The 17,996-nt window shown below is 40.7% G+C and overlaps 1 protein-coding gene across 1 annotated transcript in view; it reads right to left on the bottom strand.

Moving 5' to 3' along the window:
• LOC132424820 (probable cation-transporting ATPase 13A4) overlaps positions 1 to 17,996 on the bottom strand; it is a 144,926-nt gene that overhangs the window by 35,706 nt on the left and 91,224 nt on the right. The window contains exons 9-17 of the mRNA XM_060010933.1: positions 16,455 to 16,589; positions 13,934 to 14,104; positions 12,920 to 13,077; positions 12,122 to 12,310; positions 9,039 to 9,100; positions 4,083 to 4,233; positions 2,434 to 2,520; positions 2,052 to 2,205; positions 801 to 912 (exon numbers count right to left, since the gene is read on the bottom strand). Of these exons, the coding sequence (XP_059866916.1) occupies positions 801 to 912; positions 2,052 to 2,205; positions 2,434 to 2,520; positions 4,083 to 4,233; positions 9,039 to 9,100; positions 12,122 to 12,310; positions 12,920 to 13,077; positions 13,934 to 14,104; positions 16,455 to 16,589 (1,219 nt within the window). The remainder of the gene's footprint in view (positions 1 to 800; positions 913 to 2,051; positions 2,206 to 2,433; positions 2,521 to 4,082; positions 4,234 to 9,038; positions 9,101 to 12,121; positions 12,311 to 12,919; positions 13,078 to 13,933; positions 14,105 to 16,454; positions 16,590 to 17,996) is intronic.

The following is a 17,996-nucleotide window of genomic DNA, read 5'->3' as shown; positions in this document are numbered from 1 at the left end:
CAAATACCGTATGCTAACACATATATACGGAATTTAAGAAAAAAAATGTCATGAAGAACCTAGGGGTAAGACAGGAATAAAGACACAGACCTACTAGAGAACGGACTTGAGGATATGGGGAGGGGGAAGGGTGAGCTGTGACAAAGCAAGAGAGAGGCATGGACATATATACACTACCAAACATAAGGTAGATAGCTAGTGGGAAGCAGCCACATAGCACAGGGAGATCAGCTCGGTGCTTTGTGACCACCTGGAAGGGTGGGATGGGGAGGGTGGGAAGGAGGGAGATGCAAGAGGGAAGAGATATGGGAACATTTGTATATGTATAACTGATTCACTTTGTTATAAAGCAAAAACTAACACATCATTGTAAAGCAATTATACCCCAATAAAGATGTTAAAAAAAAAATAAAATAAAAAATAATAAAATCCCAAAATAGCTAATTAATTACCAAAAATAATTTAAAACCAAACTTATATTTGGTTCAAAATGGGGGCATGACCACAATTTCAAACCCTCTGAAACGTGGGCTGTATTCGTATATCTGTCTTCACAAAGCTGTACAATCACATCATACTTTACCATTTATACAGCTATTTCTCATCAGTTCTCCCAGTCAGTGTTCACATCAGCTTTGTGATTTAGGCAGGGCAGGGATGACTATATCCCCATTTACTACGTTCAGAGGCATTTCAGGCACACAAATTCAGTAAGCTGTGTTGCTGGGTCCACTGCCCAGTCTGGTGCGTCTTCCCGCGAAACCATTCTGCTTTATCAAAACTCCCCCCACCCCATTTACCTCATCAAGGCAGTGGTATGATGGTCCATTTCCAGCTTTTTGTAGGCCAGTCCTATGACCCGGAAGCCCTGTGTCGTGTAAATCTGAAGTTCACTAACAAAACTAGTTGGTACTGTTCAGAAAATAACACAAGATTAGTATGCAATATGAACTCAGCTAGAACTGGGAGAGAAATTCTTTACAAAGAGATCCAACTCTTGCCCAAGAAAACACACCTCTAAAAATGTACACAAACAAGTCAGTGGGAATGTTAAATATTACTACATTGTCACGATTGACCTCTTGGGATCCAGTGAAGCAGAAATGAAAAGGAAGCATTCAAAAAACAAAAAGAAGAAGAAGAATGGGAAAAGTGTATGATTCTTTTTTTCTCCAGTTTAACCATCAAATATTTATTGAGTCTACTATGGGTCAGGAATTAGCTATGCAGAGATTGCACTGCAATTGCCACCCTGAGGATCTTTGTCTAGTAGGGTAACAGCCAGTAGGCTAACAATACAATCGAATGAGATCCTTGCTATGACCCAGGCAGTTACAGCATGCTATGGAAACACTTGGTGCATCTATCAGACAGGGAGGATGCGATTAGATGGAGAAGGGAAAGGGCATTTTGGCTGAGGGAGCATCATGTGCTCAGGCACAGGGCCATGAGACAGCAAACCTTGATAGTTCATCTCAGGGGGAGCACAGGATGTGAAGATAGGAGTGGTAGGGAAACTCTGGGAAGTTTGATAGGAGTCAGATCATGAAGGCCTTAGATATGATCCTAAAGGAGATTATCCTGGAGTCTATGAGAAGCAATCCAAGAATGAAAGCAGGAATGTGCTAACATAATTATACTGTGTGACAGAAAAAACAATCCGGTCACAGTGTGAAGAGTAGGGGACACTGTGGGGCAGGGAACAAATTCACCAACTATGAAGTGATCCAGTGGAGGGATGATGAGGGCCTGAGGTGATGGAGTGACAGGGCCATGGATTAGCAATTGACAAGACAGAGGCACTGAGGGAGAGAGAGGAATCCAGGAAGAATCCTAAACTGGGATGGGGGAGTAGTACCTTCATTCACTAAGATGGGAAATAGAGAGAGTGAGAAAGATAAGCTTGGTTTTGGTACCGAGTTTGAGATGCCAGTGAGTCATCCAATTGGTGATGGCCAGTGGGCAATTGGATTCAATGATCAAATGCTGAGGGGACATATGTGGGTTGGAAATACAGATTTGCCCATTGTAATATAAGTCTGTCCACTTACCTGTCTCAGGTTGGCAAAAGCTGGCCACCCTCTCTGGTGCACCTTTCATGAACGCCAGCCAGTCACCCCCCATCTCTTGGACAATGACTGTCATCCTCTGCAGCGCTGATGAGAATGGGAACTGATGCAGGATTGCGATTCCTTCCACTGGGACCTGGGTGAGGGATGGGGAATGGAGAGGGACACACCACATGGCTTCTAGCTATTGGAAATTAATTACTCCTTTTCCAATCCTTAGCTTAGCAAATAAGGGAAACAAGGTCTCACCAATTTTCACATGTGGAATTCAAAGAGACACATCTCTGAGCTTTCAAAATTGTGGGCCTGCCAGGACTTTCCTTCTGAGTTGGGTTTTGTGGAGTGGAGAGCAGGCAAGGCTTACCTGGCTGGCTGTTTTGCAGGGCTTAACAACCATGGCGCATGCTGGCGCTCCCTTGATGTGGAAATCATGCCCGGAAACCACCATTTCCTATTTCAAACAGGATGTTTCATTGTAGAGATTTCTTTCTTGTTCATCCACTAATACTGTGCTCAAACCCTTCCCTTGAGAAAATCTCAAGCTGTCTCAATATTTTCTCCTCCCTCAGCTACACGGAGGTGAGCCAGACTAAATTCGCCACACACAAAAATAATGCATCGGAAATGCTAGGAACTTGAAGGGCAGACACTTCTGAATTATTCATGCAATTTCTCCTGCTTTCTCTGCTGGAAGGTGCTGCATAAAGGCTCATTCTCCATTTCTGAAGGGCTTAACTTGGAAACACTGAGCGTGAATAGCTCGCACCTTTCTGCCTTTTTTCTCCTGGTTCACTCTCCTGCTCTTCCCTCTCTGTCTAATTTGGATTGATGATGCCCACGGTACAGCAGGGCAGGGACTGTGACGTATGTGGTTAATGTTCAGTAAACACTCGGGAATTGCTATAATACAGACCCTAAATTATAGTCAGAGGAACCTTTTACTCAAAGATGCCAAAATGCTTTATAATCATCTCATTGGGTGGCAGAAAAAAATCTCAGAGAAGAAATTATAATCCCTACTTAAAGGTACAGAAACAGTAACCCAAGAAGGATGGAGAAAGTTACATCAGACTGCTACAGAACCATGCCCTATGAGTGATGAAAGGGACCCTAAAGATTGTCTCCTTCAGTGGGGCTCACACATGTATCACAGGGGCCTGGAGCTGAACCAGGCTATACGGGGGGGAGGCGGGCTTGTAGCTAAGTAGGTGGGGATGTGTGTTCCCTAAGCTGTGCTTTTACTCCCCATTTTGCTATCTCAACCAGAGTAACCCAACGATTTGTTTTGTGTAGGATGCTTTTGAATAAAATTTCCTTTTAAGAAAAGATTCCAGCTTTTTTGTTTTCTTTTAGGTGAACATTGCTGGTCTAATTCAATCCCCTCATTTTAAAGTTATGGAAAACCCCAACAGGAGAGATGACCTCACGAGGTGAAGGAGTCAATCAGAACAGAGTCAAGACTAGAACCGGGAGAGCCGGATTCCTCCTCCTGAACAAGGCCATTTGATCTGAAATCTACTTCAGAGTCTCAACAAAATCCCTCATGGTTTTCCTTTTCATTGTCTAGTCTTAGAGACAAAATTAATACTAAAGTAGTAGGAATAAAACTCCTGGTAACAACGAATTATCCTAAGCACTGGGGACAGTGATGTTTCCTAATCCCCATGTTCTAGATAACTCTGAAACCAGACATGGCTCATACTACAGCTGGAAAGGGTTAGAAAATAATTATATAATAATTATACTAATACTATTGAGCTGGTAATATATTCCAGGCACAGCACCAGGGATTTTTTTTAATGCGTCCTTCCACTTAATCCTCGCAATAACCCTAATATGGAAATACACTGTACAGAGGAGAAAACTGGGGCTCGGATGAGTTTGCCCCTCACTGCCATATGTACTCCATATTGGAGACCTCACATTTTTATGAGTATTGAATAGCTATGATAACACCTGGCTTGGTCTGGCATTGAAGAAGCTTCTTAGAATCTTTGCAGAACAGAAGCTTACCCAGGTAGTAGCTTCAAACATTTTGAGGTCCAGTGGGTCTCCATGGATGGTCCCATCCAGGAGGATCAGAGAATGGCAGCTGGCCATGGCTGCATACAGTGGGCCCCAGGGCAGAACCTTGCCCGAGGCAAAGCTGTGGACTTCCTGGAAGCTAAAGGAGAAAAGGGAAAGGGCTTTAGTCTATTCCTGCAGGCCAGAATGGAGCTTCTAGAGGTGACCATCCTTTTAAAAAATAAGTTGATATACTTTGTCACATTATACATCTACACTCTAATCTCCCCAAATGAATAGTGCTTCCTTCATCCATCATCCTTACATAAGTTCAAAGAGTATGAGAAAAAGTCCTGAGGTTCTCTCAAGCTCTTTCTTCCCTCTTTTCCTTCACCTCTCTCTGGCACTGACTTAAATCCAGAGGTATAGAAAGAGCTAGAAGTATCACCCTTAGTTCTAAGTGCGTCCACTCCCACCTGAGCTTCCAGACCACTTTATCTCTTATGCTGTGAGACAGAACAGGCTAGCTCATACTATAGCTACTTGTGTATATCTGTGTATCTCCTTCAATCTATTCTTCAGGGCAGGGCTGTCTCTTCCATATCTCTCTCTCCAACATATCTGATGTTTGGCCCACAGCAGACAGTCAACAAATTTAAGAGCAAATAAATGAATGAGTTGGTTACTGGAAATCTGAAAGACCATAATGGTAAAGAAATGAATTTTTTTTTTTTTTTTTTTTGCGGTACGCAGGCCTCTCACTGTCGTGGCCTCTCCCGCTGCTGAGCACAGGCTCCGGACGTGCAGGCTCAGTGGCCATGGCTCACGGGCCCAGCCGCTCCGCAGCATGTGGGATCTTCCCGGACTGGGGCACGAACTGCATCGGCAGGCGGACTCTCAACCGCTGAGCCACCAGGGAAGCCCCAAGAAATGAAATTTTTAAAAGACATTTTGAAAAGGACACGGCATTCTCCTCTTCCACCCCGGCATCTAGGATCTATATTGCAGCCATCATCACCATTGCTTTCTGTAGAAAGTCCCCTCATCTAAAATCTACCGAGATACAACTCAAACATCATATGCAGGGTTCTTTTACTAACTCAGAGTTGAAGTCATCAGGTTTGGCACTGGGCCTACAAAAGGATGTCCTCTGGACCTTATTGGTCAGTCCCTTCTTACATGTTTAGCACAGTAAGTGGTTCACAAGGCAGGCCATACTATTTGGTGGACCCTGAGCGGCTGAAGGTGCTTCCTGGATTAAGGCCAAATCTGATTCTTGGAGCCAGTCAGAATCTACTTGTTCCTCCTCCTCCACATGTCAACTTCCTTCAGATCTGTGGCCAGCTTGGCTGTACCCCCTTTAATACTCCCTTCCTCTGGGATTACACAGGAACCTCTAGCTGTGCTTTCAATGTGCAGTTTCCAGACCTCTGACCTTCCTAGTTACTGTTTCTTGAAAGAATTTGTAATTTTTACTATTTACCATAGTTTGTCTTAAAACACAGTCTCCAGGATCAGACTATTATCTCTCATGATATGGACCCTGCCTTTCCTTCGGTTGCTCTAGCGTTTTGTTCCTGAAAGCATGTACATCGGAATGTTAACTCGTAATTCAGCCACATTTCTTCCTGGTTTCCCCATTCAAGCTTCCTTAAGAGCTCAAAAACCTCTCCACGGAGCCTGTTGATCATATCATTATATATTGAAAGATCAAGTTATCTCAGTGGTTACAATATGTCTCTGGTATTTTAGTAAACATCTAAAAGGAAGCAGTCACCATCAGTGATTAACACAGATTCTCAAGCTCACGCTGTAAAGCAAACACAGATCAGGAAAAAAGAATCTTATCTTTAAGATGGCACACAAACTGTCTTCCGTATGTAATTCTGAATACACAGTTCTGAGTTTGGGAGGATCGGGCCAGACCCTGGTTTGCACAAAAATAAATAGAACCCTCTGTCATCCCTGACCTTGAACTATTATTTGAATGTTTATGACTTATCAAGACCAGGTAGCTCAGGTAGACTTCCAATGACTTTGAAGTACCTGGCACATTAGGCAGGCCCTCTTTGGAAAAGATAAGAATTATTAGAAATGAGCTTACAGTTTACAATAAGATATTTAACAGCGACTAAGTCAGGTGCTGACTTCTTGCTTAGAATTTAATCTGTTTTCTCTTATTCTATCAGTTAAATTTGTCAATTAAAAAAACTTTGGGGGAATTCCCTGGTGGTCCAGTGGTTAAAAATCCGCCTTCCAATGCAAGGGACGTGGGTTCAATCCCTGGTCAGGGAACTAAGATCCCACATGCCGTGGGGCAGCTAAGACTGAGTGCCGCAACTACTGAGCCCGAGAGCTCTAGAGCCCATGTGCCACAACTAGAGAGCCCACATGCTGGAACTACTGAGCCTGCGCACCACAGTTAGAGAGAAGCCTGCACATCACAACGAAGAGCCCATGTGCCGTGACTAGACCTGATGCAGCCAAATAAATAAATAAATACTTTAAAAAAAATTTTTTAAAAAGGTTTAATTGCTCTTTTAGTCATTTAGAGCCAACTTTGACCTTTTTGAAGGAGGGAAAGGAGGGAGGGGGTAGGAGAGTGACAGGTTGGATTAATCTATCAATAATCTAAATAGTATATCAATTATTTTTATTTAAATTTGACAAGTCACTTTTAGAAACAGAAAGTTTTAAAAGTTTTGTGAATAAGAGGATGTCAATTCAATAAGGAGAAGAGCATTCAAAAGATGGAACATATTAAGTTCACTTTAAATAAACAAACATTTATTGTGAATCTACTATGTGTGCCTCCTATAGTGCTATATGGCATTAGGCACACAAATATAAATAAGAAAAAGACTGCTCTCTGAATGCTCACATATTTGAATAAATGCATATAGTTTTTATAGACACTGAAACAGGAAAATAGTAAAAACAAGAAGACCAGGTATATATCCAAATCTATCTTCAAGAGAAAATGAAAAGAACTTTAGAAAGTTACCACTTGTAACAGCCTCCTTCTATAGACTAAAATGGTTAGAAGCACCAGGATTAATTTTTCAACTCCAGAAATGGACTTGTTTATAAATAATACATTAATATGAAAATGTGTTAAACATATATAATTAAAACATTTTATGGATAAATCATATGTCATTTGCATAATGCAGAAGAATCATGAGGTACCTTTTATGTATAAGATGCTTTGTGATTTAGGTTGCAAGTATGAGAGGGAAATATTTTCATTAAAAAAACAAAACCTGCTGGCTTTCCGAATAAAGTCGTATTCCTTTGCCTCAAAAAAAACAAAAAACAAAACCTGAGCTCATGCAGCTCAATATCTAAAAAACAAACAACCCCACCAAAAAATGGGAGGAAGATCTAAGCAGACATTTCTCCAAAAAAGACGTACAGATGGCTAAGTGGCACATGAAAAGACGCTCAACATCACTAATTATTAGAGAAATGCAAATCAAAGCTACAATGAGGTATCACCTCACACCGGTTAGAATGGCCATCATCAAAAAATCTACAAACAATAAATGCTGGAGAAGGTGTGGAGAAAATGGAACTCTCCTACCCTGTTGCTGGGGATGTAAATTGATACAGTCACTACGGAGAACAGTATGGAGATTCCTTAAAAAACTAAAAATAGAGCTACCATATAATCCAGCAATCCCATTCCTGGGCATATATCTGGAGAAAACCATAATTCGAAAAGACACATGCACCCCAATGTTCATTGCAGCACTATTTGCAATAGCCAGGTCATGGAAGCAACCTAAATGCCCATCGACAGATGAATGGATAAAGAAGAAGTGGTACATATATATGATGGAATATTATTCAGCCATAAAAAGGAACGAAATTGGGTCATTTGTAGGGATGTGGATGGATCTAGAGACTGTCATACAGAGTGAAGTAAGTCAGAAAGAAAAAAACAAATATTGTATGTTAACGCATATATGTGGAACCTAGAAATATGGTACAGATGAACTGGTTTGCAAGGCAGAAATTAAGACACAGATGCAGAGAACAAACGTATGGACACCAAGGGGGGAAAGTGGCAGGGGGTGGGGTGGTGGCGTGATGAATTGGGCGATTGGGATTGACATGCATATACTGATGTGTATAAAATGGATGACTAATAAGGACCTGCTGTATAAAAAAATAAATAAAATGAAATTCAAAAGCAAAAAAAAAAAAGACAAAAAAATTAATTAAAAAAAACCTGAAATCACCTATACCTCAATTTAAAAAAAAAATCCCTCAAAACCTGAACTTGTCATATGTTCGTGTTCTGATAAGGCTGGAAGTTGCAGTGGGGAGAAAAAGCAGGCAGAGAAGCAAACTCAAACAAGAGAGCCCCAGCAGAGGGACATGGAAATCTTTACCACGTTAAGTTGTAAACTGCCAAAACGGAGTCCATTCTGGCCAGAAAAGAGGAGTTTCTGGCAGCCAGAAAGTAGTGTTGCCAGAACTAGAATACCAAGGAAAATGAAGTACACTAGCTGTGGTTCCACAGATGTTCCTCGTTCTGAAATTCAGTGTCTACAAGTCAGGGCAGTGTTCCTCCTAGCACATGGAAAAGCTTCAGTTTGTACAAGAAATGTTACCTCCTTGAAGGACAGTATCTTGGTACTGTCCAAATGACACACACTGGCCCTGAACTAATATGCTGACAGCAAATCACATTTTAGCAAAGATTTAAATGCAGTGTCAAGACTTGCCCTTCATCTCCTTGGTTCTGTGAGTGTCCCGGGGCTGGGACTGGGGTGGAGGAAATATGCACGTTTTAGTGAGCTTTGGAAGTAGTCAAGAAGAGAAATTAAATGAAGATACTCTGGCAACTACTGCTCACCAAAGCCAGTGCCAAAATCTTTCCATTATTAGTATTCAGGAAGAAAAACAAAGAGTTCTGGGAAAAGAGAAATGACAATGCATTTGGTCCCAAGTACTCACCCACTCCTATCACAGGGCACGACTCCCCAGAGATCCAAGCCATCCCTTGTTAAGGTACCTGTCTAAACAGAAACAAGAGCTCGGTTGACTCTGAAGATGCAGCAGCCCCACACTGACACTGATAAGCTATGTTTTAACAGGAAAATATATGTCACAACACATGATCAAGATCAGCTCTTCAAGGAAGGACACAATAAGGTGGGTATCTGGAGTCCTGGGTGGAAGATTTGATGAACTCACAGCAGTTGTGTGACAAGCTGGCACTTAATCTCTTTGAACTTTAGTGTTCTCAGCAATAAAGGGAAGAAAACGGTACCTGCCTTACATATTTCAGAGGCTTGTTTCGAGAACTTAACAGAAGACTGAATGGATGGGAGAGTCCTTGGTAAGCCTGCTTTTAAGAGCTATAAAATGGGTGAGTCTCCACAGATAAAGAGAACAGCCTTGTGGTTGCCAAGGATGGGGGCAGTGACGGAGGGATGGATTGGGAGTTTGGGATTAACAGATGCAAACTATTATATATAGGATGGATAAAAAACAGGGTCCTACTGTATAGCACAGGGAAATATATTCAGTATCCTGTGATAAACCATAATGGAAAAGAATAAGGAAAAGAATATATATATGTATAGCTGAGTCACTTTACTGTGCAGCAGAAACTAAACACAACATTGTAAATCAACTATACTTCAATACAATTTTTTAAAAATGGGTGAGTCCCAGCACTTATAGCAAAGGTTAAAAGTATGTCATCAGAAACAAGTAATGGAAGTAGAATTTTTCACTGTTCTAAAGAAATATTATAGTTTGCTATTTGACATCTATTTGGTAAAAAGGGGTTTGTTGGTATTTCTCTCAGCGCGGTGATGAAGAGCTTGGACTGGGCTAAAACACCAGCTGTGTGACCTGCGCCAATTATTTAATCCCCCTAAACATCAGAGCCCTTATCAGTAACATGGTCATAATCATATAGGGTTGTTTTAAAAATTAAATGAGATACTACAAAGTGCTTAATGTCTGGCATAGAGTAAGAGCTGAGAATAATGATAATTGCTCATAATTATTACTTAATTCTTTATTCAAATTCATATCACAATTATCTTTCCCACCCCCTGTTTTGTTTTCCAAGTCCAAGGATAACATGATCCTAGAACCAGAACATCTTTTCTTATGATGCTAGTTTGATCACAAAATAATATTGAGATGGTGGCAACAGCCATATTAACCTTCTGTTCTCGGTAGATCTCTCTGATATTCAAGTAATTATAAAATACAAGTAATTATAAAGTAATTACAAGTAATTATAAAATACAGCTCTGATCCCATTAATTCTCTGCTTTCAAAAACCTTCACTGTACCGTTTAATGGGTACTGAGTTTCCGTTTGGGAAGAGGGAAGAAGCTCTGGAGATGGATAGTGGTGATGGTTGCACAGAAATGTGAATACACTTAAAGCCACATAAAAATGGTTAAAACGGTAAATTTTATGTTATGTATCTTTTGCCACAATAAAAAATAAATTAAGAAAATGGAAGGCAACAATAAAAAAAGAAGAGAAAACACCTTCGATGGCTCCCCACTGCCTAAAGAGTATGTAAAAATTTCTTAGCCATACATTTGAAGTCTACAACACCCTCTCCTGTTACTAATGTTCTGCTCTGATCAAAATCACACTCTATTGCTCTCCTGACTCCTTGCCCACATTCGCCTGCCTACAATGTCCTCGGGTTTTATATCTTTTCGAATTTTCTGTATATAATGATATTTGACATGTTACAAAATCTCTCTCTCTTTTAAATCCATTTTTAATTGTGAAAACGGTGGTTTACATTCTATGTTATAACTAAAATTATATAAGTTTTGTGTGTACAGCATTATAGTGCTACTTCTGTATACCATACAGTGTGCCCACCACCAAAAGTTTAACTTAAGAAACCTTTCTGACGGACAGACTGCCTCCTTGGGGCTAGCCAATTCTTAGAGATAACCAGGGTCTCGGCCAACAGCATGTCTTTGATATGCAAACTAACCAGTCAGGAGTCATACCTTCTCTATCTGACCAGATTCCCCAGGAAACACTCTCTCTGACTTAATCACCCCAGCGCCAGCTACTAGACAACTAAAGACCGTTCCTATAGCCCAAAGCCCACCAAAATCATTCACACTAGCCAACTGTCAGCTGTGTACCCTGCTCTGTCTTGCCCTTCCTGCAGAAACTCCTATAAAGGCCATAACCCAAGCACTCGCCTCACTCCTGCTTTGCTTCCTGATCAAAATCTGGCATTCCTCCTGGGGCCTTGCCTGGTGAGACTCTTCTGTCTAGGGGAACTGTGAGTAACATTAAACTTTTCTTTCAATGGCATCGACCTCTGCCTGTGGTCACTTAGTCACCTTTATAAATTAAGACCCAGGCAGAAAACAGCCCTTCATTTCCATCTTACCCTCTTACAGCTCTCACCTTCACGCCAGCACACGTGTATATAGACAAAAAGAATATATTCAGGAGAAGGTAGAATAAGAGGCTGATTGGGAGTAACTGGCATGGGATCAAGGATTATTTTAAGCAATACACTGCAGATGGGAAAATACAGTAAGGGATTGACTGGGGATTTATTTTAACCAAGTCTCATAGTAAGACACAGCTAAATAAACTCTTCCTTTTTTATTCATTCATTAATTCAATGAATATTTACTGAGCACTGACTGTGTGCCAGGTAACGGTCCTAGCATTAGGGATACAGTAGTAACCGTAATAAAAGTCTTAAATTTTGTTCTTTGCATGAGGGTATTGACTACAGAGGGACAGAATGCTATTTTAATTCATTGTGTTTCATAGAATATTAGAGGTGGAAGAACCTTAAAATATTCACCTATTCCGTCTCTACTCTTCCTTCTCTAAACCCTAGAATCTGAGAGCTCAAGAGATGTATCTGTCCTAGATCACACATCCAACCAGAGACAAAATGAAGTCAGGTACCCAGTACCCACATCTAATGTTTCCTGCCTCACAAGAGTGTAAAGTACCTGTGCATGATGACAATGATAATAAAAATGTCACTGAGGATAAGAATGAAACACACATACCTTGTCAAAGCAGACAAGGTTTAATTGTCCACATACATTAATCCTCTGGGGGCTAATACAAAAGATGCCTCTCTTCTTCAGCCTCCGCTGGGCATAGATAATGCCTGTGGTCAGGGCAGCAGGTAGAGCGGGAGGAACCGCAATTGTGATGACATCAAGGGCTTTCTTCACCACCTCCTCCGGAGGTTCCTGGGAAGATAAAGTCCCTCTTTAGCTATTACAGATAAATCAATTGTGAACACTTTTATGCATATGACTTTTTTCTTCCTTTTTGTTTACTTCTTTAGGTCAAATTCCTAGAAATGATGTGAGTGGGCCAAACGTGGTTTAAAGGGTATGAACATGTTTAGGGCTCTCAATAGATTTTGCCAAAGTGCAATGAAAAAGCTTGTAACAGTTCATACTACTACCAGCGGAGAACAATGTACCAGTTTGCCATGATCTCACCAACACTGGGTTTTATTTTAAATTCCTCGTTTAACAGCTATAAAATACTACACTATTGGAATAAACATCCTCAGACTGAAGATGAAAAAACAGTGTAAGGAAAAGTCCAAGAGTAGAGGCATGTTGATATCTCAATAAACAAACTGTTTTATCGCACTAGATCTGATGGCTATTACGGAACTTGGTGATCAATTGCTTATATTGGGCATCTGGGAGTATATAAGCAGGTTTCAGTGTTTGGCTTCGCTTTCCCAGGTTTGAAAACTGCGACTTATATTAAGGTCAACATGGAGAGTATAAATTATAGATGAGTGTACGTGTGCATGTAGTAAAAGAACAAAAGCTGTTTACCCCACTGAGCACATAGACGCACAAAGTATAGATCATCCCGATGGTGGCGGTCCCTACGAGGCACAGGAGGAACCTGATGGCATCCCTGTAGAGCTTAAAATTCATCGGCTTCGGGTACAGAATAGATCTCACGAGGTCCCCCTTTGCAGTGTTGAATCCTGAAGCAGCAAACACACACCTCATACTCTCAGGATGACAAATACTACTGTTAGTGCTCTTCTAATCCTCAACACAGCTTTTGTTTTCTCTAGAGATACTTAAACAGTGCTTAAGCCCAAATGCAATTCAAGGATAATTGGCCAAATACCTAAGTGCTAGAATGGATATACCTTAGCTCTTTCAGAGCCTATTCCTCTCCGGCTTTCCTTCCTTATACTTTTAATTTCAATGCATCCCAGAGATAGGAAAGCACCGTATGGGGGCAGAGCACAGCTTTTCCAAATACAGCTTCATTTTAAGGAAAGGATTTGTAAGTGTGCATGGACGTGCACACACACACACACACACACACACACGCACAGAACACCCGAATTTAAATTAAATGGCCCAGTAAATACAGATGGATTCAATTTCTAATACTTTTCATCATCAAGTTTTCAGTTTCTAGTCCTGCCTGGAAAGAAGTTGAGATTTGTTCTCTGGGTTAGAATACCTAAGCTCTAGGTCCAGCTCTGTCAGTGAGCGGCTGTGTGATTCTTTTTAAACTTCACTTGAACTGTGCGGGCCCCAGCCTATTCATGTACAAAATGAGGACAGGCATCTTTGTTCTGATAATTTGATATGTGGAAATAGTTTATAAATTACAAAGCATATGAATAATAATTGCTGTCATCAATGTTATTATTTTTACTAAAAGATATAGGCCATAGCTCAATTCACATTTTAAATATCTATATTTACATATATGGGGTCTGTCATCTAAAGACTGCTCCTTACCTAATTCATTTAAGGCACTAGACAAACTGAGCAAAAATATTTCATCAAAATAATAAAATGAAGGAGATGCTAACTAACCTGTCTGCAGGACTACTGCTTTCACGGCGCCAGAGCAAGCCCCCCTGGCCTGGATAACCTCTGTTCCACAGAAGAGGACATGCCGTTTGTAATCCGCTTCACTCTGCGTTTTCCAGGGCACAGAGCTATCCATCTTAGGTAATGGAGTTTTAGTGACCGGAATACTTTCTCCTACAGAAAACAAGCATCTCATTTCGTGAGGTGGGAGGCCTTCACTCACTTAAACATGCAAATACTAACTCATCACACAGCAGGCATTTTTTGGAGGCTGCCACGTGGCAGGAACAACCCTTGGTATAGGGGATACAAGGAGAAGCATAGTTCTTGTTAAGAGGTTTGTAGTCCAGAGGGGGAGACAGCCATGGAAACAAATAAGTATAATGTCATATTATAAATACTATGAGTATTGTAAAATGAAACAGAGATGCTGAAATAGACTGGAAATAAAGATTTAGGGAATAGCAAGTTGTGGGGTCTAGGGAATGAGAGGCCATGAGAGCTATGTAGGAGCCAAAGCGTGGAAGGCCCTGCATGCACATACTTAAGTGTTTAAATGTTTTTCTATAGGCATTGGTGGCAGGAGGGAAATAGGGAGATATTTAGCTGTTTGATTCAGGAGAGTACTATGACATTTACGTACAAAGAGAGTGTACTCTGTCTGCAGTACAAGGAATGAATTGAAGTCTGATGAGGTTGGAGGCTGGATATCCAGTTGAGAAAAAAATCACAAGAGGCCTGCTTAAAGAGGACAAGGTTTGAACTATGGCAACTGGCAGTAGGAGTAGAAAAGTGGCACTGGTTTTGAGAAATAAGAAATTGAGCAGCTACAAAACTTGGGGAGATTTTTATATTGGCAGATCATAGGGACAGAGGAATTCTAAATGGCTTCCTTGTTTCTGACTTGGAAGAAAGAGCAGAGGGTAGCATTAATCATCAACACAGGGATTATAGGAGGAAGGAGGAAGGAATTGCCTTTCGGTCCCTGATTTGGAGATGCCTTGTGGAATGACCATGTCGAGACGCTTTGTAGGCAGTTAGATATTTATTTGGGTCTGGAGCTCAGGGGAGAGGCCTTGACCAGAGATATTTAGTCACAGGTCATCACCTTATAAACAATAATTAAAGCCACAGGAAAAGACAAGATTACTTAGGGTTCGAGTGAAAGGTTAGAAAAGGAAAGGTCCAGGACCCCTGAACAACATCAAAAATCAAAGAGGTGGAGGAAGAGGAGAAGTGTAGGAAGCTGAATGGTATTGTCAGTGGTAGAAGAACTTGGAGAGTCAGCACTGACTTGGAAGGTTAGAAGAGTGTTTTCAGAAGGAAGAGATGGTCAGAATGGTTAAATGCAGCAGATAGGCCAATAAGATGTGAAATTTAAAGAATCCATTGGATTTGCCAATTGGGACCTTTGTGACCCTTGCCAGCACACTGGGAGGGGCAGATTTCAGTGGGTTAAGTGGCAATACAAGGTGGTTGAATGAGTTGTGAAAGTAACCAAATAAAGAATAAAGCTTAGAGAATAAAGCTTATTGAAGCCCTCCACCTCCATTTGTAGAAAGGACAGTATAAGATCAGGGATATGTTCCAGTATACTAGGGCCACTTTCATTAGGAAAATTGCACTTGGCTTTGTAAAAGTCCCAGCACGAAAGGATTTTTATCAGTCTATGGATTCCCTAGAGAAAGGAACCTGACCTGTCACACCTGTTTTGTTTTGTTTTGTTTTGTAAGTTCACATAGGAGGGAGCCGTGTGCTCTTGTCTGCATTTAATGCCTTCCTGGTCTGCCAGGAGAAATAGACTCGATTTGGACTTTAATGGGAACCACAGTACTGTACATCAATACGTATTTACAGCCTCCAATTCCATCTCTGAAAAAGGCTTTATGATTCTTTAGCTTACAGAAAGGTAGGCACAGCATCTTCTCATAAGTGCATATGTGAGTAAGAACTCAAAGCACCGTGACCTTGAGAAGTCACTTCTCTCTGAACCTCAGCTTCCATACCCATGATATGACGTCCCTCCCAGCTCCAGCATGCGATTTAAAAATGAAACACAGTTAGTCCAAAATATCCAGTGTGTATTCTGAAATTAGCAGATTTGGCAAATCCTGCCTCAACCACTTTTCAACATTTTCAAACCAAGCTAGGAAGAGCCTGGCCTTGACCAGGGTGGGGCAGGGTTGTGGGGGAGGTGTTTCAGGATTTCATTAATGGTTTTCAAACCCTCTGTGTTTTTCTGAAGATGTATTTTATAGAAAAATACTAAACATAAAAGTCACAGATGATTCTGAAACATCTAATGACCTCTAAAATCTTTAAAGGTAAAATGACAGGGTTGTAATATCTAACCTAGTACTAGAAAGCAGCTTTAATTTGAACTCTCAGATCCATCCAGTGCAGGACTGTTAATAAGATTTGTGGGGACAGGAAGGTCCCACAGCAACCCTGTGCTTTGCCATTATCATTCAGGAAAAACCTGGGAGAACCAGCAGAGGCTGTAAGCTAGGAGGTAGAACCATACCTGTCAGCATGCCTTCATCTACCACACAGCTTCCATCTATCAGAATGGCATCACACGGCATTTGCACTTTGTTCCCCGTCAAAATTAATAGATCTCCAGGTACCAGGAAGCGTGATTCCAGCTCCTGGACTCCAGCTGAAAGTGTGAGGAGACAGAGTTGAGTCAGGTTTTTTCCCACAAAAACACAGTCCAACATCTACCTAAATTGGAAATCAATGAAAAAGCAACCAGGGCATATATAAAAAGGAAGCCATTCCTCAACATTGATTTGAAATTTGCAAACTATAAGAAAAAAGGGTAATACATTATATTACATAAAATAAAAACCTTTGTGTGGCAAAAAAAAATAAATAGGCAGAGAAAAAACTAATGACAAATTCAGAGAACATGTTTGAAACTTACATTACAGACAAAAGATTAATATTCCTAATAAACAAAGAGTTTGAGAAAAAAAAGACTATAGGAAATGACTGTATAGCAAAATTGCTGGAGATGTTAACATATAGTTCACACACACACACACACACACACACACACTACAAGTGACAGGTGTTAAACATTTGAAAAGATATTCATTCTTACTCATAATAAGAAAATTGAAAAATCTGTCCTTCCTTTCTGCCTTCTGTCCTTCTTTCCAGTCTTCCTTTACTTCTTATCTTCCTTATTCATTCCCAAAGCCCAAAGTTATAGGGGGTTAAGCAAGACAGACATCCATGCAGGGGGCTGGGTGAAGTGGGGATGGGAGTGACAGCACCTACCACATGGTGGAGCCTAAAATGGATGAATGGGTGATTACATGGCCTGGTGCAGAGTGTCAGAGCCCAGGGAGGGAGACAGGATCCCCATGGTGGCAGTGGCCTGGTGTGAGATATTGGAGTCCAAGCAGGGTGAGAAAAGCAGGATTGATACAATAACTAGATATAATGAGGCTAATGAGAGCCAGGTTTCTCACTGAAAAAAGGAAGTTACAAATAGAAATAGAAATAAAAGCAGAATGAACTCTGTGGTATTGGACTAGAATTGGAGACAAGAGTGTAAACTGATGGTTTTCAATAGAGAAATAATATAGATGTGAATGTGTATGTATATAAGAATACATGCATATGTATTTGCTTGTCTTTTTTTATATGTACATGCTCTAATTCTATTCTCTGAGAGGGCTGAGAGCAGTGAAAACCCACTAATGATGTGCACACCTCGTGCCCAAATTTTGGTGTCTAAATTTCATTTCCCTTCAAAAAAGAACTAGGGTTCTTTAAAGAAATGGCTGATTACAATGCTGGGCCAAGAAAAGTACAAATAATATAAGGTAGAATGTCCTGCTATGCCACTAAGTAGGGAAGTTCTCAGAGAGCAATGGGGTCAGATCAAGAAGATATCAAAGCCAACTTACAGAGCTCTCGCTGCCTAAATCTGTAATAATTTGAGCATCAAAGTAATGAATAATAATAATGAACAATAACCCATCAAATAAAACAGGAGTTCATTAGTCCATAATGACATAAGTAAATGAATAAATAAGTGAGGAGAAAAGATAGC

The sequence above is a fragment of the Delphinus delphis genome, chromosome 4 (genome assembly GCF_949987515.2).
Source record: "Delphinus delphis chromosome 4, mDelDel1.2, whole genome shotgun sequence".
Classification (NCBI taxonomy): Eukaryota; Metazoa; Chordata; class Mammalia; order Artiodactyla; family Delphinidae; genus Delphinus; species Delphinus delphis.
The sequence above is the reverse complement of the archived record's forward strand: the minus strand, read 5'-3'. Positions and strand labels throughout refer to the sequence as shown.